The 20,346-nt window shown below is 52.8% G+C and overlaps 3 protein-coding genes across 17 annotated transcripts; 2 read left to right on the top strand and 1 right to left on the bottom strand.

Moving 5' to 3' along the window:
* Positions 1-289: 289 nt before the first annotated feature.
* On the top strand, positions 290-7,014 carry LOC105498201 (ubiquitin specific peptidase 21). Of its 6 annotated transcripts, none has more exons than XM_011770145.3 (12): positions 290-482; positions 1,169-2,044; positions 2,838-2,897; positions 3,070-3,190; positions 3,415-3,526; positions 3,719-3,874; positions 4,351-4,415; positions 4,673-4,776; positions 4,959-5,045; positions 5,335-5,746; positions 5,833-5,947; positions 6,160-7,010. In XM_011770145.3, exons 2-12 carry the CDS (start codon positions 1,445-1,447, stop codon positions 6,248-6,250), a joined length of 1,923 nt encoding a protein of 640 aa, XP_011768447.1. In that variant the 5' UTR covers positions 290-482; positions 1,169-1,444; the 3' UTR covers positions 6,251-7,010. The 6 variants fall into 6 exon arrangements, with proteins under 6 accessions (XP_011768447.1, XP_011768450.1, XP_024653855.1 ...); XM_011770148.2 differs by having other exon boundaries at positions 1,424-2,044; positions 6,160-7,009; XM_024798087.2 differs by lacking the exon at positions 290-482 and adding an exon at positions 505-570 and having other exon boundaries at positions 1,424-2,044; positions 6,160-7,014.
* A 111-nt stretch (positions 7,015-7,125) lies between these two features.
* LOC105498203 (protoporphyrinogen oxidase) lies at positions 7,126-19,734 on the top strand. Of its 9 annotated transcripts, none has more exons than XR_011615356.1 (14): positions 7,139-7,465; positions 7,634-7,728; positions 7,896-8,030; positions 8,169-8,284; positions 8,787-8,919; positions 9,228-9,372; positions 9,791-9,981; positions 10,458-10,518; positions 10,704-10,822; positions 11,201-11,311; positions 11,411-11,560; positions 11,698-11,740; positions 15,187-15,313; positions 17,980-19,734. XR_011615356.1 is itself a non-coding variant. In XM_011770157.3 (13 exons), the coding sequence occupies exons 2-13, from the start codon at positions 7,642-7,644 to the stop codon at positions 18,012-18,014; spliced, it is 1,326 nt and encodes a 441-aa protein (XP_011768459.1). In that variant the 5' UTR covers positions 7,140-7,465; positions 7,634-7,641; the 3' UTR covers positions 18,015-19,734. The 9 variants fall into 9 exon arrangements, 4 of the variants coding, with proteins under 4 accessions (XP_011768460.1, XP_024653856.1, XP_011768459.1 ...); XR_011615358.1 differs by lacking the exon at positions 15,187-15,313 and having other exon boundaries at positions 7,140-7,465; positions 17,980-18,089; positions 18,846-19,734; XR_011615357.1 differs by lacking the exon at positions 15,187-15,313 and having other exon boundaries at positions 7,140-7,465; positions 17,980-18,089; positions 18,514-19,734.
* LOC105498202 (beta-1,4-galactosyltransferase 3) lies at positions 12,101-18,643 on the bottom strand. Of its 2 annotated transcripts, XM_011770153.2 has the most exons (8): positions 18,547-18,643; positions 17,562-17,707; positions 16,929-17,195; positions 16,117-16,352; positions 14,997-15,187; positions 14,743-14,865; positions 13,017-13,121; positions 12,101-12,879 (listed from the first exon to the last, which is right to left on the bottom strand). In XM_011770153.2, the coding sequence occupies exons 3-8, from the start codon at positions 17,179-17,181 to the stop codon at positions 12,606-12,608; spliced, it is 1,182 nt and encodes a 393-aa protein (XP_011768455.2). In that variant the 5' UTR covers positions 17,182-17,195; positions 17,562-17,707; positions 18,547-18,643; the 3' UTR covers positions 12,101-12,605. The 2 variants fall into 2 exon arrangements, with proteins under 2 accessions (XP_011768455.2, XP_070938412.1); XM_071082311.1 differs by having other exon boundaries at positions 16,929-17,707.
* Positions 19,735-20,346: the final 612 nt, after the last annotated feature.

The following is a 20,346-nucleotide window of genomic DNA, read 5'->3' as shown; positions in this document are numbered from 1 at the left end:
CCCCTGCTGTTTGGGAAGGATCTGTGCTTTAAGCCTCGCAGCCATACTACGACTGTCAGATCTCCATCCCTATGGGCTACAGGATGGGGCGACGACACCCTATACCTCGGGGACTTGCTTTGGAGTCATGGATTAAAGAGCACTCTGGGCAGCGTTGAGAACTAGCGACCCTAAACTTGGCTGCGTTTCCATGGTGTCGATCGCGGAGCCGTGGGGCGGGCTCACGCAAGCGCCAAGGGGCCGGGTGGGAGGAGTTCGAGTGTGGATGCGCAGGCGCTTTGAGAGACGGTGAAGCCGGTGGCCGGTGGTCGGGCGGGACCAACAAAGATGGCGGCGGCCCCTGCGGCGGGAGCGATCTGGGCAAAGGCTGCGGCTAAAGCTGCAGCCGGGCCCACTGAGGGGCTGCACGGGGGTAGTAGGGGGTGGCCCTGAACTGGGGCCTGGCCCTGGCTGGCCTCTCCCGCCGCCTCATCGGGGGACAGGTACGGGCCGGGGCGTTATGGCATGGCGGGGTGTGGGGGGGCGCAGAGGGAAGACTGCTCCAGACCCGAGAGGACACTCCACAAAGGCGCGTGGGGCCCGGCGGGGCCTGGGAGAACTGGGCTGGAGGGACAGCATCCCTGGACCGCGGGGAATACGCCGCCGGATTCCGTAGCCAATCAGCAGCCTCGGCCTTTCTGCCCTCGAGGGGGGCGGACCCGGCGAAAAGCCCTGCTGTGGTGGGAGAGGTGCAGAGATTAAGGGTCAAGGAGTTGTTCGTCCTGCATCCCCGACCACTGCCTCCTGAACCTCGACACCATGTCGGAGGTCGGAGGTGGGGGAGGGAATGGATCGTAAGTCCCCTATTTAGTCTGCTTCATTTGCAGCCCAGAGAGGCAGGGATTTGAGGATGGAGGACTGTCTTTTGGGCTGTTATTCTTGCATCTACACTACCATTTGGCTAGAGATCTTAAGTGACTCGAGGCACATCCTACTTTACTAGCCGGGTATGGGGTCCTATGTTACGTTAGAGCCGCCATAGGAGTTATCACTGGCTTTTCAGTAAAGCTGTATTCTGCAGGGAGGGGACAGGAGTATAGAAAGGGTCAAAGCCATGGGCTGCTGTCTTTCATTCATTTGTTTACTCAATAGATACTAAGTATTTACTTTGTACCAAACACGATGCCAGGTACTGGGGATACATACGATGGCTGATTCGATAGATCTGGTTCCTGCCCTCAGTGCATATACTGCTCCCCACTTTCGTTGATGTGGTAGTGGTGATGACTGAGCCAACCTAATGTGGAAATGAAAGGACATCAAGATTGTGGGTATGGAATGGGGCAAAGCAATAACGGAAAATTAGTGTGGCAGGGTTCAGTACAGCAGCCTGGGTTCCCATTTCCCCCCATATTCAAATGCTGACACTCTCTTCTCCTCCCAGGTCCAGCCTGTGGTGTCCACAATGCCCCAAGCCTCTGAGCACCGCCTGGGCCGGACCCGAGAGCCACCTGTTAATATCCAGCCCCGAGTGGGATCCAAGCTACCATTTGCCCCCAGGGCCCGCAGCAAGGAGCGCAGAAACCCAGCCTCTGGGCCAAACCCCATGTTACGACCTCTGCCTCCCCGGCCAGGTCCCCCTGATGAACGGCTCAAGAAACTGGAGCTGGGACGGGGACGGACCTCAGGCCCTCGACCCAGAGGCCCCCTTCGAGCAGATCATGGGGTTCCCCTGCCTGGCTCACCACCCCCAACTGTGGCTTTGCCTCTCCCATCTCGGACCAACTTAGCCCGTTCCAAGTCTGTGAGCAGTGGGGACTTGCGTCCAATGGGGATTGCCTTGGGAGGGCACCGTGGCACCGGAGAGCTTGGGGCTGCACTGAGCCGCTTGGCCCTCCGGCCTGAGCCACCCACTTTGAGACGTAGCACTTCTCTCCGCCGCCTAGGGGGCTTTCCTGGACCCCCCACACTGTTCAGCATACGGACAGAGCCCCCTGCTTCCCATGGCTCCTTCCACATGATATCCGCCCGGTCCTCTGAGCCTTTCTACTCTGATGACAAGATGGTGAGGACTTGCCACACATGTGGCCTTCATGCCCATGTTCCTCTGTGCTTTCCTGCCATCCTCTGCCTTTCCCGTCCCCCATTTCCCTGAAGTTCCTTTCTCAGCCCTTCATTACAGCAGTTTGGACACACCTCTCCCTTGCTTAAATACCCTTGAGCCTCCTAGACCCTTTTTTGGGTTGTTGGTGACTCCCCAGCATGGTGTGCCCAGGGTCCCCAGGGAATTAGCCCAACTATTCAGAATTCTTCTTTGGGTCCCCAGGCCCTTACTTTCCCTTGTTGCACTTTCTCTACTGGGACTTTGCCTAGGCCTAATTAATCTCTGGAGCTAAAGAGAGGCGAGCTCAGAACATCTTAGCAAATGTGGTTGCACATTTTCTGAGCTAAGTAAGCTAGGCTGATTGCAATTGGAGCCAGCAGCAGAAGGGCAAGAAGGGGCCACGGGGGCAGGAGGGGGTTTTGGGGGCAGAAAGGTGGGAGTGGTGAGCAGCTGGGCAACCATGCCGGTGCTGGGGGAGTTGCCCCAGGAGCTGCAACGTCGGCTAGCTGAGCAGAGGAGTAAGTGGGCAACAGGTGGGACAGCCATGGCTGAGTCCGTGGTACATTCAGCTGTGATGGGCTTACTGCTCATGACCAGTGAGGTAGGGAGACTAGAATACGTAGTGAGGGGAATAGGGTAGAGTTTGGGGATTAAACATGCATGGGATGGGCAGGCAGTGGGCAGCATGCTGTCGAAAGGTTAAAGTGCTTGGTAGGATATATAAGAACTTGCCGATTGTATTCTGACCTTCCAGGCTCATCACACACTGCTTCTGGGCTCTGGTCATGTTGGCCTTCGAAACCTGGGAAACACGGTGAGAGCCATTCTCCTGTCTTTCCTCTCTAAAAGGAATGTGAAATGGTGCTGGGGGTGGGGAAAACCCGTGAGCTTGGGGAAGGCATGTGGAAGGAGAGCTCTGAGGCTCTTCTAAGGCTTCCTGGGTAGTGGTCTGGAGAGATAACAGCAGTGTCCCTACTGCTCTCCAGTGCTTCCTGAATGCTGTGCTGCAGTGTCTGAGCAGCACTCGACCTCTTCGGGACTTCTGTCTTAGAAGGGACTTCCGGCAAGAGGTGCCTGGAGGAGGCCGAGCCCAAGAGCTCACTGAAGGTGGGGCAACAACTCCTGCTCCCTCTGTTCAAGTCCCTTTTTCCCCAACCACTTGCAGGTCCATCTGCCAGTACTGGTGGCCCCCAACCCTTAAATCTGGCAGTTGTATCTACTTTTCCCAGTGCCTACTTTCCTAAAGGTTATTTTCTGCCCTCTGAGCCACATCTTGCTTGCCTCTTCCAGACATTAACCTTTGTTTCCCTTCCCTACTCCCATCCTAACAGCCTTTGCAGATGTGATTGGTGCCCTCTGGCACCCTGACTCCTGCGAAGCTGTGAATCCTACTCGATTCCGAGCTGTCTTCCAGAAATATGTTCCCTCCTTCTCTGGATACAGGTGGGAGAGCTGAAGGCTATGGGATTTCTCTCTGGCCATGTCTGGGGGTAGGGCCAAGCAAGGGCCCTGGCAGCATTGTTCTGAGCTTTGAGATGTTCTTCATCCAGGAAGTGGGGACCGGTATCTGGGCAGGGAATAGTGTCTGTGGACTAGGAGGGGAGTCAGTTGCCCATACTCTTTGTCTGGCTGTAGCCAGCAGGATGCCCAAGAGTTCCTGAAGCTCCTCATGGAGCGGCTACACCTTGAAATCAACCGCCGAGGCCGCCGGGCTCCACCAATCCTTGCCAATGGTCCAGTTCCCTCTCCACCCCGCCGAGGAGGGGCTCTGCTAGAAGAACCTGAGTTAAGGTAAGGGTCGTTCCCTCTACCTCCTCTCCCCAGTAGTTTATCAGCAGCATTTACACTTCATAGAACTGAACTAGTCAAGATGAAAGATGTAGGGTCCAGGAAAACCCTTTAGTATAGAAAATAGTGTGAGAAGCAGCGTAGAAGTAGAAGGAAGGAAGAGGGGGAGTCTAAGGGAGCAGATGGAGGCAGAAGATCATGCTAGGGATGTCACCAAATTGAAGAAGGGGATAATTAATTTACAGGTTGAGGAAGACAGCATATTCTTCCCTTGTGTACAATCCTTCCTTTTCCTCTCACCTCAGATTTCCCCAGAAAGTTCATTGAGGCATTATTCCTTTGACTTTTCCTTGAAATATAGGGAAGAAGCAGGGGTGTGGGTGGGGTGTAGGGCTCTGTGGGTCGTTTCAGTGGGTGTTGGGGTGCCCAGTGTTCTTGCTGTCTCATGGATGCTCCCCACTTCCTTTGATCTGTGGTAGTGATGATGACCGAGCCAACCTAATGTGGAAACGTTACCTGGAGCGAGAGGACAGCAAGATTGTGGGTATGGAATGGGGCAAAGCAATGAGGGAAAATTAGTGTGTGAGGGGGGTACAGGCTTGGGGGGAAAATTGATACTATCGAGGGGTATGGGAAGAAGACTGGATGATGCAAATGTGAAGCTGTGTGAAGAGTTGATTAGGAGTGTTGGTAGTGGGAAAGGAAGGGTCAGGCAAAGGGGCAGAAAGAGATAGAAATCCGAGAAATCATCTCATAACATCCAACAATGACCTTTTCTCCTGTCCCTGTGCTTCTGTCTAGACCTGTTTGTGGGCCAGTTGAAAAGTTGTCTCAAGTGCCAGGCCTGTGGGTATCGCTCCACGACCTTCGAGGTTTTTTGTGACCTGTCCCTGCCCATCCCCAAGGTGGGATTCCAGAGGATTCCGGGGTGGACAGGACAGGGGCTCTGTGACCCAAGCCTACCCACCCCCAGAGTGAGGGCGGGAACCCTGTGGGTTTCTGGAGCAGAACTGAAGCCTGGATTGATTGAGAAGAGTTGGAAAAGGAAATTCAGAACATGTTGACCTTTCTTCCCCTTTTCCCCCAGAAAGGATTTGCTGGGGGCAAAGTGTCTCTGCGGGATTGTTTCAACCTTTTCACTAAGGAAGAAGAGCTAGAGTCGGAGAATGCCCCAGTATGTGGAGGTTCACAAGGGATATAGTAAGGGTGGGAGACCTGGGGGGAGGGGGACTCCATGTGGATAAAATGGATTGCATGATGCCTTAATATGGGGAATAATATTTATGTATCTGGGTTTGTGTTGGAGTCTCAGATATGTTCTAGTACTCCTAGAGCAAAGGGGAGAAGCCGAGAGGATCCAGCCGTAATGAAGTGCATACGAAATTTATATGTGGATTGGAGTGTCAGAAAAGCCAGTTGAGGTTAGGAGCACATTAACCTAACACTGTTTGCCATTTATTCAGGTGTGTGATCGATGTCGGCAGAAAACTCGAAGTACCAAAAAGTTGACAGTACAAAGATTCCCTCGAATCCTCGTGCTCCATATCCTAATCTTCAGATTCTTACTTCTCTTAGGATACCTCCCATACATTCTCTTTCCTCACCCTCCATGTTTCCAGAGAATTGAATTTTCCTTAGGAAAAGCCTGCCACACCCTTTTCCACAAGCTACTCCCAGTGTTTTGGGAGTGGGGAGAGGACAGCTTTCAGGACAGAAGTCCCCCTCAGAGGCCCACTGCCTCCCAAATGCTCCTTAACCAGGGCTTAGATCTGAATCGCTTTTCTGCCTCCCGAGGCTCCATCAAGAAGAGTTCAGTAGGTGTAGACTTTCCACTGCAGCGACTGAGCCTAGGGGACTTTGCCAGTGACAAAGCCGGTGAGTCTGGTGGGGAAAGTCCTAAGGAGCCAAAGGAGTGGGGGCACAGCTCTGATTGTAGAACTTGATCATCTCCAACCCCGCAGGAAGTCCTGTATACCAGCTGTATGCCCTTTGCAACCACTCAGGCAGCGTCCACTATGGCCACTACACAGCCCTGTGCAGGTGCCAGACTGGTTGGCATGTCTACAATGACTCTCGGTGAGAACAGCCTCCTATTTACATCTTGCCCCATTCCCACTCAGCCCTGACACCCTCCCCTTCTGTGAAGTCCCAGGACAGCAGAGTGCCAGGTGAAAGGAGAGGCGGAGGTCTTGCCTGATCTCTTCCTGGATGCTCTGAGGTTCGGTCTTGAGGGAGAAGGGAGTAAACAGTAATGACCACAACCCTTTCCCGATCTCCCTTTTTCCTAGTGTCTCCCCTGTCAGTGAAAACCAGGTGGCATCCAGCGAGGGCTACGTGCTGTTCTACCAACTGATGCAGGAGCCACCCCGGTGCCTGTGACACCCTCTCTAAGCCCTGGCACCTGTGAAGCCCTTTAAACACCCTTAAGCCCCAGGCTCCCCGTTTACCTCAGAGACGTCTATTTTTGTGTCTTTTTAATCGGGGAGGGGGGAGGGGGTGGTTGTAGCTCCATTATTTTTTTTATTAAAAAATACCCTTCCACCTGGAGGCTCCCTTGTCTCCCAGCCCCATGTACAGAGCTCACCAAGCCCCTGCCCGTGTACAGCCCCCAGACCCCCTGCAATATCACTTTTTGTGAATAAATTTATTAAGAAAAAATGATGTGCTTATTTGTATTTTTGCTTAGGGAGTGACAGAAAACTGGGCCTAATTGGAGTCTTCCTGGGACCCAAGTTCCCTCTCTAATAGGTGGGGGCGCTCTCAGATCCAAGGGGGAAGGTTTCGGAGATGGTGCTGGACCCGGACCTGTGCCCCCCAGCAGTGTACATTAAGCACTGGGAGGAAAAAGAGGGAAGGCATACTTGAGGCTGCGTGCAGGCTCTGGGGCGTCTGGTTTGGTCGGCGATGGGGGATGCCGCTGTTGACAAACACTGGGTACGTTGCCGGGTGGCCCTAGCTCCCGTAGGCCCGGTCTGTTGCTAACATCAAGGAGCTGTTTATGGAGCCACCTCCCAGTGGACTGGCTTCCAGTGTCCCTATCTATTCTCCCTACGACCAAAGCTCCTGGGGCCTTCCCTCTAGGGTTGTCACCCTAGCTGGACCTGGGAAACTTGTGCTGGGGAACGCTAACTCCAGCATTAAGCGCTCGTCGCCTCGGTCCTGAGGAGGGCAGTGCCTGGTAGGGCCGCTCACTCCCAGCTCGGAGCTGACGCGGTTAACCTCAAGCTCTTACAGCTGCCGTCGCTCCGCCTCTGCCAGTTCAATGTTTTCATTGGTGAACGTGATCCGGGACCTTCCAGGGCCTGCCAATCCAGATGTAGGAGAAATATGGTCAGGCGCGTGCCGCGAGAACAGAGTGGACGGAGAGTAGGAGAGACCGAAAAGGCTGGGGGTGGGAATAGCGGATTTGAAGCACTTTTTGGCCTACCGTGGCAAACAGAGCGCCTCAGAACTCAGGCGTACTGCCCGCCGCCCCGAGCCCTGCGAGGGCCGATAGCGAGGGTGTGGCCCTTATCTGCACCCAGCGGAGCGCTGGCGGGGTACGGTCTTAGGACCTCGACCTCCTTCTGCCTCATTTTTTCTCCTCTCCTGTGGGTGAGTCCTGGCACCTGGACGGGGACCTCACTGTTCCACCAGCCCATCTGTGCACACTTAGTTTCCCTTAAAGCAGTGAGTGACCGGGGATAGAACGCAAAACCGGCGGGGCTTCTGGAGCGCAGGGTGTCCCCGGTCTGCCTGTCCATATCGCCCCCTTTCCCCCAGGTTTCCCCATGGGCCGGACCGTGGTCGTGTTGGGCGGAGGCGTCAGCGGCTTGGCCGCCAGTTACCACCTGAGCCGGGCCCCGTGTCCCCCTAAGGTGAGTGCTCCACCTGTGTCAGAGGGAGCTTCATTTAATGCTCTTTTCCCATTTCCATCAAAAGTTAGATGGATCCTGGCCCTCTGAATGTGCCTCTTCCCCTCCCCTCCTGACCTATCCCCGGCGGCTACAGGCGGTGCTGCAGTGTCGCTCCCTCTTGTCGCCAGGTGGTCCTGGTGGAGGGCAGTGAGCGTCTGGGAGGCTGGATTCGCTCTGTTCGAGGCCCGAATGGTGCTATCTTTGAGCTTGGACCTCGGGGAATTAGGCCAGCGGGAGCCCTAGGGGCCCGGACCTTGCTCCTGGTGAGAGGCTTGTGGGATGTCTAGGAGAGAGGTTGTGGAGGGGGCTTCCATTGGGGAATAGAGTTTAGAGGGGGAAGTATGTTTGGTGGGTCAGACCTTCCCTTAGTTTCTCCTCTTCTGAGGGCCTGTGGAGAGCAGGTTTCTGAGCTTGGCTTGGATTCAGAAGTGCTGCCTGTCCGGGGAGACCACCCAGCTGCCCAGAACAGGTTCCTCTACGTGGGCGGTGCCCTGCATGCCCTGCCCACTGGCCTCAGGTAACACCAGCACCTCCGCTGCTTTTACTGTGCCCTCATCCTCATATGCTTCCATTTCTTTCTCTTTTTTTTTTTTTTTTTTTTTTTTTTTTGAGACGGAGTATCGCTGTCGCCCAGGATGGAGTGCAATGGTGCGATCTTGGCTCACTGCAACCTCCGCCTTTCGGGCTCAAGCGAGTCTCCTGCTTCAGCCTCCCGAGTAGCTGGAACTACAGGTGCCCACCACCACGTCCGGCTATTTTTTGTATTTTTAGTAGAGATGGGGTTTCACCATATTGGCCAGGCTGGTCTCGAACTCCTGACCTTGTGATCCGCCTGCCTCGGCCTCCCAAAGTGCTGGGATTACAGACGTGAGCCACCGTGCCTGACCTGCCTTCCATTTCTTCATCTCCCTGTCAGCCTTCCCAGCAAAAGGAAGCCTAATGAGTGGAAATGACCCCAGCGCCTGAAGCTGGGGAAGTATGTCAGGAGCTTCCCCCTCACTAAGTCTTTCTCCATGCAGGGGGCTACTCCGCCCTTCACCCCCCTTCTCCAAACCTCTGTTTTGGGCTGGGCTGAGGGAGCTGACCAAGCCCCGGGGCAAAGAGCCTGATGAGACCGTGCACAGTTTTGCCCAGCGCCGCCTTGGACCTGAGGTGACACTTGCCCAGAGGCCCCAAACATCTTCCCTCCTAAACCAGCTGCAGAGCTCCCTGTTCAAATCTACCACGTAGGGGCTCTTCTGTATCATTTGGAGATGCCCTCTTCTCTTCCTATCCCACCCCCTCATAATTCCCAAAACTCATTATTGGGAGTGAAGGCCTTCACTTCCATCCTTCTGTCATAGTGGGAATGTCTCCCAAACCAAACCCTATCCCACCCCCATTCCCTACCAAATACGGGCTGTGGAAATCAGTCAGTGTAGATTATTCTTTGGCTCCTTAGTCCCAGTCTCACCCTTAAGGTGGCGTCTCTAGCCATGGACAGTCTCTGCCGTGGAGTGTTTGCAGGCAACAGCCGTGAGCTCAGCATCAGGTCCTGTTTTCCCAGTCTCTTCCAAGCTGAGCAAACCCATCGTTCCGTATTACTGGGCCTGCTGCTGGGGGCAGGTGAGGGGGAATTGATTCAAAGGGTGAAGATATTAAGGACTGCCAAAGTGAGGGAGTGGGGACAAAGGGTGCTATTCAATGATTCTTTTTTTCTTTTTTGAGACAAAGTCTTGCTCTGCCACCTAGGCTGGAGTGCAGTGGTGCAATCTCAGATTGGCTCATTGCAACCTCTGTCTCCCAGGCTCAAGCAGTTCTCCTGCCTCAGCCTCTTAAGTAGTTGGGATTACAAACATGTGCCACCACTCCCAGCTAATCTTTGTATTTTTTTTGGTAGAGACGAAGTTTCACTATGTTGGCCAGGCTGGTCTCAAACTCCTGACCTCAAGTGATCCACCCGCCTCCGCCTCCTAAAGTGCTGGGATTACAAGTGTGAGCCACTGCATCCAGCCTCAATGATTCTTCTTTGCTTCCTCTGCAGGGCGGACCCCACAGCCAGACTCAGCACTCATTCGCCAGGCCTTGGCTGAGCGCTGGAGCCAGTGGTCACTTCGTGGAGGTCTAGAGATGCTGCCTCAGGCCCTTGAAACCCACCTAACTAGTAGGGGGGTCAGTGTTCTCAGAGGTCAGCCAGTCTGTGGGCTCAGCCTCCAGGCAGAAGGGCGCTGGAAGGTAGGGGAACCCCTGGAGTGTAATGAACCTGTTAGTGTGTCCATCTTTATCCAAGTGGTTTAACTAGGCCAGGGCCAATAGGACTGGAGTTCCTCGTTGTTTTCGTGCCTTAGAAGCTACTTAGACATGGGCTACCCCATAATCCTAGGCCCTATTTGTGAACCTTCCTCAAAGAGCCTATGCAAGTCTGTGGATAGAAGTAGTACTTATAAGTGGCTTAGAGATAGGGGAAAGAACCCAGGTTCGCTGAACATTTCAGAACAGCCACACTGGCCTGTCTCGTCCACTTCCTGGAGTACACAGAGAAATGATTTTTTTTGTGAAGTCTACACAGTTACCCATTCTCTTCATCCTGGGTCAGTACAGTCTCCCCAGCCACATGGGTGCCTGGGAAACTAAGAGTGAAGCACCAGAAGTCTCTCTTCACTAATCAGATTCTCATTTTCTGGGTCTTGCAAATGTTTTCATGCTCTTAGGTATCTCTAAGGGACAGCAGTCTGGAGGCTGACCACGTTATTAGTGCCATTCCAGCTTCAGGTAATGGGATAGCCACCTTCCCCTTCCCCAACCCCTACCAGTGAGAGGCAAAAGCTGTACCTTCCTGGGTCAGCAGGACCACACCATGCCCCTGAACTGGTCATCTCTATGGGAGTCTAATCCCAAAGAGGACTGACAACTGTAATGGGAATGCCTCCTGAGTCAGGCCTCTGCCTGATCTCTAGTGCTTAGCGAGCTGCTCCCTGCTGAGGCTGCACCTCTGGCTCGTGCCCTGAGTGCCATCACTGCGGTGTCTGTAGCTGTGGTGAATCTGCAGTACCAAGGAGCCCATCTGCCTGTCCAGGTATGATAAAGGGATGGAGAGGCCGGGCATGGTGGCTCACACTTGTAATCCCAGCATTTTGGGAGGCCAAAGTGGGTGGATAAGGAGGTCAGGAGTTTGAGACCAGCCTAGCCAACATGGTGAAACTCCATCTCTATGAAAAATACAAAAATTACCCAGGTGTGGTGGCTCATGCCTGTAATCCCAGCTACTTGGGTGGCTGAGGCAGGAGAATCGCTTGAACCCAGGAGGTGGAGGTTACAGTGAGCTGAGATCTCGCCATTACACTCCAGCCTGGGTGACAGAGCGGGACTCTGTCACCCGTCAAAAAAAATGGGAAGGAGAGACAGGCTTAACTAGAGCCCTTTCCTTCTGACGCGTGAATGTCCTTCTCTCCAGGGATTTGGACACTTGGTGCCATCTTCAGAAGATCCAGGCGTCCTGGGAATCGTGTATGACTCAGTTGCTTTCCCTGAGCAGGATGGGAGCCCCCCTGGCCTCAGAGTGACTGTGAGAGGAGGAAACTTTGCCTAGTGGCATTTCCAGAGGGCTCCTCTGTGCTCCAGTGTAGGCAAGGCCAGACTGATCAGTGCTATATTCCCTCCCTAGGTGATGCTGGGAGGTTCCTGGTTACAGACACTGGAGGCGAGTGGCTGTGTCTTATCTCAGGAGCTGTTTCAACAGCGGGCCCAGGAAGCAGCTGCCACACAATTAGGACTGAAGGAGCTGCCAAGTCACTGCTTGGTCCATCTACACAAGGTAAGTTGGGATAAACTTCCCTCAGCTCTCCACTGAAGGCCTTGAAGACAGGGACTGGAACATTTGTCACTGTATGTCAGCCAAGGCCTAGGACATCAATAATAAACTTTTCCCTGCATCCTCTCCTCTCTTCTCAGAACTGCATCCCCCAGTATACACTAGGTCACTGGCAAAAACTAGGTAAGTTGGGAAAACAGCTGGGCTGAGGAGGGCCAAGGGCATCAGACCCCCAGCTATAACATTCCTTTCATCCTTTCCTTCTAGAGTCAGCTAGGCAATTCCTGGCTGCTCACAGGTTGCCCCTGACTCTGGCTGGAGCCTCCTATGAGGGGGTTGCTGTTAATGACTGTATAGAGAGTGGGCGCCAGGCAGCAGTCAGTGTCTTGGGCACAGAACCTAACAGCTGATCCCCAACTGCCACTCATGAAAATAAAAATTGCTGGAGCTTGGCTTGGTCTGGCTGTTCTATCACCTATAGGCATAAGAATGCGGGGGAGCAAAGAGGCAAAGTGTGCCTGGGATGCAGAAAGTAAGAGCAGATGCAAGACAAAGTCCTTTATTAGAAAATATATCAAAATCCCAGCCCTCTGAGCCAGGACCAGAAGGGGGAGCTATTCCAGCATGGGCAGAAAATGCCCGGGGAGGGGCTTCCTTCACCAAACAACTTCCCGGGAACCATAAATAGAATAAATATTCACAGAGGTCCCAGGAGAAGCCAGATCACTCTTCTCTTTATGGAAGAGGAAGGGGCTTGGGGTCCAGCCCTGCTCCTACTCTAGCGGCAGGGACTCCCAGGAATCGTCACATAAAATCATGACATCAAGGATTCACAGTCATAACCCCCACAGGAGACCCTAGAGAGAGGGACCCCTCAGGTCTACGGGAGCCCAGCTCCAGTCCAGCAGTGAGGAGAGGCCCCTTCCCCCTAGCACGGCACCAGAGTTCAGTTCCCCCGCATCCCTCTGAGAACAGTGAGGAGCTGAGGGTGGGGAGAATACAACCCCATGAATTCGGTTTCATGATTAAGGTAGGCAGGAAGGAGGAGTCAGTGTGAACCTCGGAGGGCTGTGTGGTTGGCAGTAGGTGGAGGCCCAGGCCTGGATGGGGGCCGGCGTTGCAGCATCTCTTGACGGAAGGCTTGGGAGGAACCAGGTGGGTAACGGGGCCCAGAAGGAGCCCGAGGACCCCGAGGGTCAGTCCCAATGTCTGCTGTGATGTTGGTATAAAGAGGCCCCAGCTCTCGAGCCAGCAACTGGTATGTCAGTGAGTTCATCCCATCTTGCGTCCAGGAATTCTGGGTACGGACCAGGAGGTCAAATCTGAGGGTTAGAGGTTGGAGACTAAGACCCAGAAAAGAACAGCCAGAAATCTAGGGACCTTTAGGAGTTTCCTGGCTAGGGGTACAGAACCCTAAGGATTCAGTAACAATTCCCAGGCAGTCCTTCCTTCTTCCTACCTGTGGGGATTTTCCTCGTTGCCCTTATCTCCTCGGTGCTTCACCATCTTATAGTGTCCTACAGATGTGGGGGGCCGAGAGATCTTCATCCCAGCCAGGCGCACCCTATGGGAAAAGTGAGGGGATCATGGGGGATCCAGAGTAGACGAAAGCAAGGAAGGGATTAAATGTTTCTGTACATAAAAAAACAACTATTACTCAGTAGGCAAAAAAACAAACAAACAAAAAAACCCCCGAAGTCAAACAGAAAGAAGAAAATGGCTGAAGAGAATATAAAAGCTGGATGTATCCAAATCCTCAGAGCCCAGTGCCAGTCTCCCTAGGGCCTTCAAACAGTTGGCAAAGGTAGGTTTGTACCTACTCCCTTGGCTTCCTAAAGGGCTCCTAGGAGCTGCCCTTGCAGTCTAGGAAGGACGCTGAGAGAGACCATTCTGTTAAAAGGATAAGAAAAGCCTGGGAGTTGCAGACCCAAGCTCAGCAATTCTTAGAATAGTGACTGAGCTACCCCAGCTTCTCTCCCACATCCCCCATGTTAAGAAAAAGGTAGGCCAGGTGCAGTGGCTCACACCTGCAATCCTAGCACTTTTGGATGCTGAGGCAGAAGGATCACTTTAGGCCAGGAGTTCAAGACCAGCCTGGGAAAATAACGAGACGTTGTCTCTAGGGGAAAAAAAAAACAACGAAAGAAAGAAAAGAAAAGGATAGAGCCAGGTAATCAGGACCTTGAAAGAAACAAACTTCAAGGCCGGGCGCGGTGGCTCAAGCCTGTAATCCCAGCACTTTGGGAGGCCGAGACGGGCGGATCACGAGGTCAGGAGATCGAGACCATCCTGGTTAACACGGTGAAACCCCATCTCTACTAAAAAAAAATACAAAAAAAACTAGCCAGGCGAGGTGGCGGGCGCCTGTAGTCCCAACTACTCGGGAGGCTGAGGCAGGAGAATGGCGTAAACCCGGGAGGCGGAGCTTGCAGTGAGCTGAGATCCGGCCACTGCACTCCAGCCTGGGCGACAGAGCGAGACTCCGTCTCAAAAAAAAAAAAAAGAAACAAACTTCACATGTGACACACAGAAGCATGGAGTGCAGATGGCCTGGGAAGGAACTAGAAGCATACTTATGTATATTTACAATTCACTGGGTATTTCACACACATACAGAGGATGAAAATTCAGAGATGTCATCACAGAGGACACAGGGGGAACGGAGGCAATTGGTCCTGCATACCAAGCCCTAATATTCATACCACAGACATGAAATTGGGTCAGCTGAGGCTGAAGGTCAGAATGTTTCACATGCTAAAAATGAGTTGGCCCTGTGCCAGTGGCACAGGCCTCTTACAAAGTGATTCTGGGAACATAGAGCAGAGCCCCTCTGTCTTAACCCCATAGGAAGTGGTCTGGCTGGAACCCTAGCAGAAGGCAAGACTAAACTGTCTCTGGGCCCCTTTCCAGTTCTGGAATCCAGCGATACTATTGCCTATTGATCTTATGTCCTCTCCCAAGCACAAACTAACCAGGAGACTGAAGGAACAAACTAACCAGAAGATACAATGAGCAGCAGCATGCAAGCCTGCTCTGGGTATCCTAAAAAGACTAAGGGAAAGGAATGGGCTCAGTGCAGGACCAGGGAGCTAAAGGTTAGTGTTGAAGGGATATGGCCAAAGGTGGTCTTAGAGGACAGGGATCCAGACTGGGGTCAGGAGGGAAGAAGTGGCAGGAAGTCTGACCTGGTAGCAATGTCATCATCCTCACCACCCCAGCCCCAGTATTCATTGGGGAAGCCATTCATCTTCAGGTACTGGTCAGGAGTAAGCGCCGAGACTCCTCCGAAGTACTGGGGGTATGGGAGGCTAGGGAGAGAAAGATCCTTGCATGCCCCAAGTCTTCTGGGGAGACATCCCCAACCACAATCCCCTTGACTCTCCTCCTTCCACAGGATGGTGGGCTTCCCTGTTTCCCAGTACCCTTCCATGCTCTCTACCTGTATCCAAACTTGTTCATAGCAACAGCAACATGGCGGGGTCCCCGGGGGTCACACACATACAGATTGTGGTCATTTTCTGGCAAGAGGTCCACATCATGCAAGAACAGGCAGTCCCACTCTTCATCACGCAGGGCCTCTCGCACCCCAACATTGAGCAGTTTTGCCCTGTTAAATGTTCCATTTCCAGCCTGGAAGATAATGGAGGGGGACCAGACTATGTCTGTAGTGGCATAAAGAAGACGGGGCTAAAGAATAAAAGTGAAGGCCAGGCACAGTGGCTCATGCCTGTAATCCCAGCACTTTGGGAGGCCAAGGTAGGCGGATCACAAGGTCAGGAGATTGAGACCACCCTGGCTAACACGGTGAAACCCCATCTCTACTAAAAATACAAAAAATTAGCTGGGCGTGATGGTGCTCGCTGTAGTCCCAGCTACTTGGGAGGCTGAGGCAGGAGAATGGTGTAAAACCCGGGAGGCGGAGCCTGCAGTGAGCCGAGATCGTGCCACTACACTCCAGCCTGCGCGACAGAGTAAGATCTCAAAAAAAAAAAAAAAGAATAAAAGTGAAAAGAGGGAAATCAAAGTGGGGTGGAGGGCAAGGAGAATGAAAAAGAAAGACTATCTTTTTCATTTTTCCACCTAGTCATTTGACAAATCTTGCTTGTGTATTGATATGGGCCTGATACTTAGATGCTGCTGTCTAACATTTAATCCTGACAATCGGCAACCAACAATGGTGTGGTGTGGAACAGGTGGTATATTAGTTATCTTTTGCTCTTTTCTCGTGTTAGATGTTTAAGTATCTTGCTCAGAGTCATACATGTTAACAAGTGACGGAACTAGAATTTTAGCCCTATCGTGTCCAATTCCAACTCTGCACAAGCCATTCAATAAAGGAAAAATCACAGAAGAGTGTAGGACAGTGGGAATAACCTAAGCAGATTAAGGGGAAGTATGGGACTAACAAATTTGGAAGAACAGTGCCAGGTGCTTCTCCACACTCTTAACAGTCTGGCCCTCTTAAAATTATTCTAGGGACCCATTAGATGAAAATGGAGTGGCATGTGCTTGAGGCTTCCTTAGAAGAAAGATAGTCAAAAAGGTGGAGATTGGGGTACCTGGTGGATGACATAGATGCCATAAGCAAGCTGCTGGCGCTGCAAGAAGGGGTGCAGGTGGTAGAGCAACAGGCGCAGGTGGTGCTCCCGGGCACGATGAGGCACAATGATGGCTGTTCGGGAGCGGGGCTCACAACCTGCAGGGCGGTACCGGCCCCCTGGTTCTACCCGGGGATTCCGCTCCACAATCTCTGCCAGTGATGGCACTGGGCTAAAGGACACCGACACAGGACCCACTGTTGGGAAGGAATGGCAAGTAGAGGGATCAGAGAGGCAAAGAGAAAAGAATCAAACTAGGGTCTGGGAATACCTCTGGCACTGGCAGTCTGGTTCTGGGGCTTAGTTCTCAGGGCTCACTCAGAAATCTCACATGCCTTGGATTCCCCATCACTGGGACAGCTCTACAAAGGCTGGAAGGTGCAGGATCCTTACCTAGCCTTCTCTTCTTATTTTAGGGTTGCATAACTCTCCTGTCTCACAGGGTTGGAAGCTATAGTTGAAGGCTGGAAAGAACAGGACTTGCAACTAATTAAACCAGGGCTCATCTACAAGGAAAACAATTCCTAGCCTGGAGCAGGAAGAGCCCATAAAGGGGCAAGCAGTAGAAAGTGAAAACCCAATAGTCTAGTCTAAACTCCAAATTCAGAGTCCACTCTATCTCAACCTCAGCCCTCTATCTCAACCTCAGCCTACCTGCAGTCCATGATCCTCTTCTAAGTTCCACTTCTGCCACTCCATACCTCCCTATCCCCAAGCCTCCCTGTCCCCACACTTTGTCCTTCCTTTCACCACCCCCTTCCTCCTGCACTTACCTAAGAGAGGAGATCGTTCTGGACAGTAGGGCAGACCTTGAGGAGCTGGAGGACCCCCTGGGGCCCCAGGAAGGTGACTGAGGTTACTGTAGACATCACGAGGGTGAGAATAGTCATATGTCAGCCCCTGATCTCGGCCAAATAGGGCACTGAGACTTCGGAAGCCCCCCAGTGACAGGTACATCATGACAGCCAGCTGGGAGCCCACAAGCAGGGCCAGTGTGCAAGGCCGCTCCAGCAGCCTCCGCAACATCCTGGGGGTGAGATCTAGGGAGGGAGAGGGGAATTCTGGGGCTAGGCAGGAAGAGAGCAAGCCAGCAGAGAGGTCAGTAGGTAGGGTTGAAGGTGGTGCCAGGAGTAAAGAGGAAAAAGAGGCAGAGAACAAAGTCACAGAAGGGAGCACACAGGTGCACAGTCACGCAAGGAAACAAAATAGAATGTAACCACCAGTAACCCTACCACCTGTCACTTCAGCCCAAGTTTCACTCTCCTCTACCTCCCCCGAAACCACTCCCACCATCTACTGTCAGTCCTCACCCCCAAAAATGTTTACATCATTCAAATCTCATGTTCATTTCAGAAGGGTCTCTAGAGACCCCTCTTCCAATTTTAGAGGGGAAGAGATAGACTCACGTAGGTTCAAGCTGTCTTCTTACGGATCATGGGGGCTCCAGGGGGTCCCGGGGGGACAGAGATGTGAGGCATTATCTAAAATTGGAAATGTCACAGAGGGCAGAGAATGGCTCCATCCAGCACTCCAGCAGCGAATCTGGGACCAGCTGGAACAGAAGTGGTAAAGGATAACTAGCTACCTGCACCACCAGAAATCAGGATCAGGGTGAAGCTGGTTTCCCAGCAGGGGAAGTGAAGGAAAGTGGTTGGAAAGGAAGAGGAGGAGAAAGAGATGGTAGGTCCCTCGCCTCTCTCCCGTGCTACCCTGGAGTGATAAGTGATAAGTGGTTCATACTTAACCACCCCCGTACCCCTACCCCAACAGGACAGATTGGGGAGTGGGGACAGGGCAGCTAATGGAAACATTGTTTTCCCCCAGGCCAAGAACCTGTTCAAGTGGCAACAGAGTCATGACAGGACCGTGGAGTGACCTAAGGAGTACTCAGGGCGAAGTAGGAAACAGGCTCCTTCTGTTCTTCATGTGCCTAGGTGCGAACTCCTCAGGTGCAGGGACCGTGACCACCTGGGGGCTGTAAGCGAACAGCCCCGAAGCTCGGCGGAGAGTAGGGTGGGGGTGGCGTCCTCCACCTTTTCTACCTTTCCCCTGTTCTAGCGGGGGTGGGGAGGAGGGTTACAGCTGAAGAGAAGGGGTGAGGGAGAGCAGGGGCAGAGACAGGGGTGGCTGGAAGGGCTCACCTGAAGGGGCGTGGTCCGCGCTGTGCAGGGGGTTAAAACCCAGCTCTTTCGGAGCACGCCCATCCTATCCCAGTCTCTTGCTTTTGCCCTACCTTGCAACGTGAGCCCTCCCGGCCCCCGTCCATACTTCCACCTAGGACCCCGTCCCTGCTCAGGCTCGTCTCCAGGCGTTACCCAAAGCTTCTCACTCTCTCGAATGCCCAAACCTTTATCCCAGGCCTCCCCGCCCACGCGTCCCCAGCGAACATACCTGGTCTTTTGCTGCCTGTCGTCACCGCCACCCCAACAGCCGGGCAGGCATTGCTGTCGCCATCTTGGAAGCGGGCGCTGCGGGGGCGGGGCCTCGCGTCACGGGGCGGGGCCTCGGGGCTGAGCCACCCGGGCTGACTAGGCACCCGGTCCGAGACACCGTGTGGTCCGGGGCTTGTGCGGGAGCTGCGCCCGAGCGTACCCGCCTCGAACCCGTTGCAGGCGACGCTTTGGGAAGCGGGTGCGAGGGTCAACTCCACTACGCAGACTGCTAGTGGGATTTCATTTCCTGCCCCTCAGATTTGTAAAAGCAGAAGCTCAAGCCATTCATTTTCCTCTGGGCCGAGACAGACCAAGAGGCTAGTGAGCTGGTTTCTGGTGCTCCGCTGACCTCGTTATCACCCGGGGGTTGGCTGAGCCCTCTCCCAGTGTGTCAGTGGCACCCCCTGCAGCCTACTGCCACTTATTATCAATAGTTCCTCACGCAGGCTACAGCGTCGCGGACCGCTCTAGAGCATTTTTGTATTCCCATGGTATCCCGCAGGCCTGGAAATAAAAAACGATTAGTTAATAAAACAATGAAACATTGAATGTGGAGGGAAAGGCAGCGTCTTCTTTAAAGTAAAATTGTGTTTCCTCAGATATTAGAGTAAAATGGATGCTCCGTTAACATGTAATATGTTTACGACAGACACTACCCCTAGCATACTGTGTTCCTTAGAAGCAGATGTTCACGCTGAAGAAACAGAGACTTGAATAACTCACAGAATCTGCCCCAAAAGCCCATGGTCTTGTGTATCTTGTATGGAAGGAGGGATGTAAACAATATAAGGTGATAAATATGCTGGCCTAGAAGTGGCAACTCATTCATACGTGGAGATTCTAGAAAGGCTTCCTGGAAGTGACAGCTAATGGGAAACCTGAAGGACTTGTCTATAGCATATCCTTCTGCTTTAAAGGTTCTGTTTTCATGCGAGTTATTTTACAATTCATGTAGGTAACTGATCTGTATGCAAATTCTGTCCTGTCTGGTAGAGGTTCAATTAACCTGCTATTCCCCACACTGTGCGGAAAAAAAGCAGTTTTGGCCTCCATTTTCATGTTCATTTCTGTTTTCCTGATCCATAAATATGTCCGTTGTCTAGATTTTCTCTTGTATTAATTATAACATCTGCTAGTTTCTTCATGAGTTAAGTGAAATCAACACATGTTCATTTTTTTCTTAATTTCTCTTTTCTTTTCTTTTTTTTTTTTTTTTTTTTTTTTTTTTTTTGAGACGGAGTTTCGCTCTTGGTTCCCAGGCTGGAGTGCAATGGTGCAATCTCAGCTCACTGCAACCTCTGCCTCAGCCTTCCTGAGTAGCTGGCATTACAGGCATGCGCCACCATGCCCGGCTCATTTTGTATGTTTAGTAGAGACAGGGTTTCTCCATGTTAGTCAGGCTGCTCTCGAACTCCCAACCTCAGGTGATCCACCTGCCTCAGCCTCCAAAAGTGCTGGGATTACAGACGTGAGCCACCACGCCTGGCCTTTTTCTTTATTATTATTTTTTAATTTAAAAATTTGTAGGCCGGGCGCGGTGGCTCAAGCCTGTAATCCCAGCACTTTGGGAGGCCGAGGTGGGCGGATCACGAGGTCAGGAGATTGAGACCATCCTGGCTAACCCAGTGAAACCCCGTCTCTACTAAAAAATACAAAAAAAAAAAACTAGCCGGGCGAGGTGGCGGGGCGCCTGTAGTCCCAGCTGCTCGGGAGGCTGAGGCAGGAGAATGGCGTGAACCCGGGAGGCGGAGCTTGCAGT

The sequence above is a fragment of the Macaca nemestrina genome, chromosome 1, assembly GCF_043159975.1.
Source record: "Macaca nemestrina isolate mMacNem1 chromosome 1, mMacNem.hap1, whole genome shotgun sequence".
NCBI classification, from domain to species: domain Eukaryota; kingdom Metazoa; phylum Chordata; class Mammalia; order Primates; family Cercopithecidae; genus Macaca; species Macaca nemestrina.
Note: the sequence above shows the minus strand (reverse complement) of the source record. Positions and strands in the feature narration are given on the sequence as shown.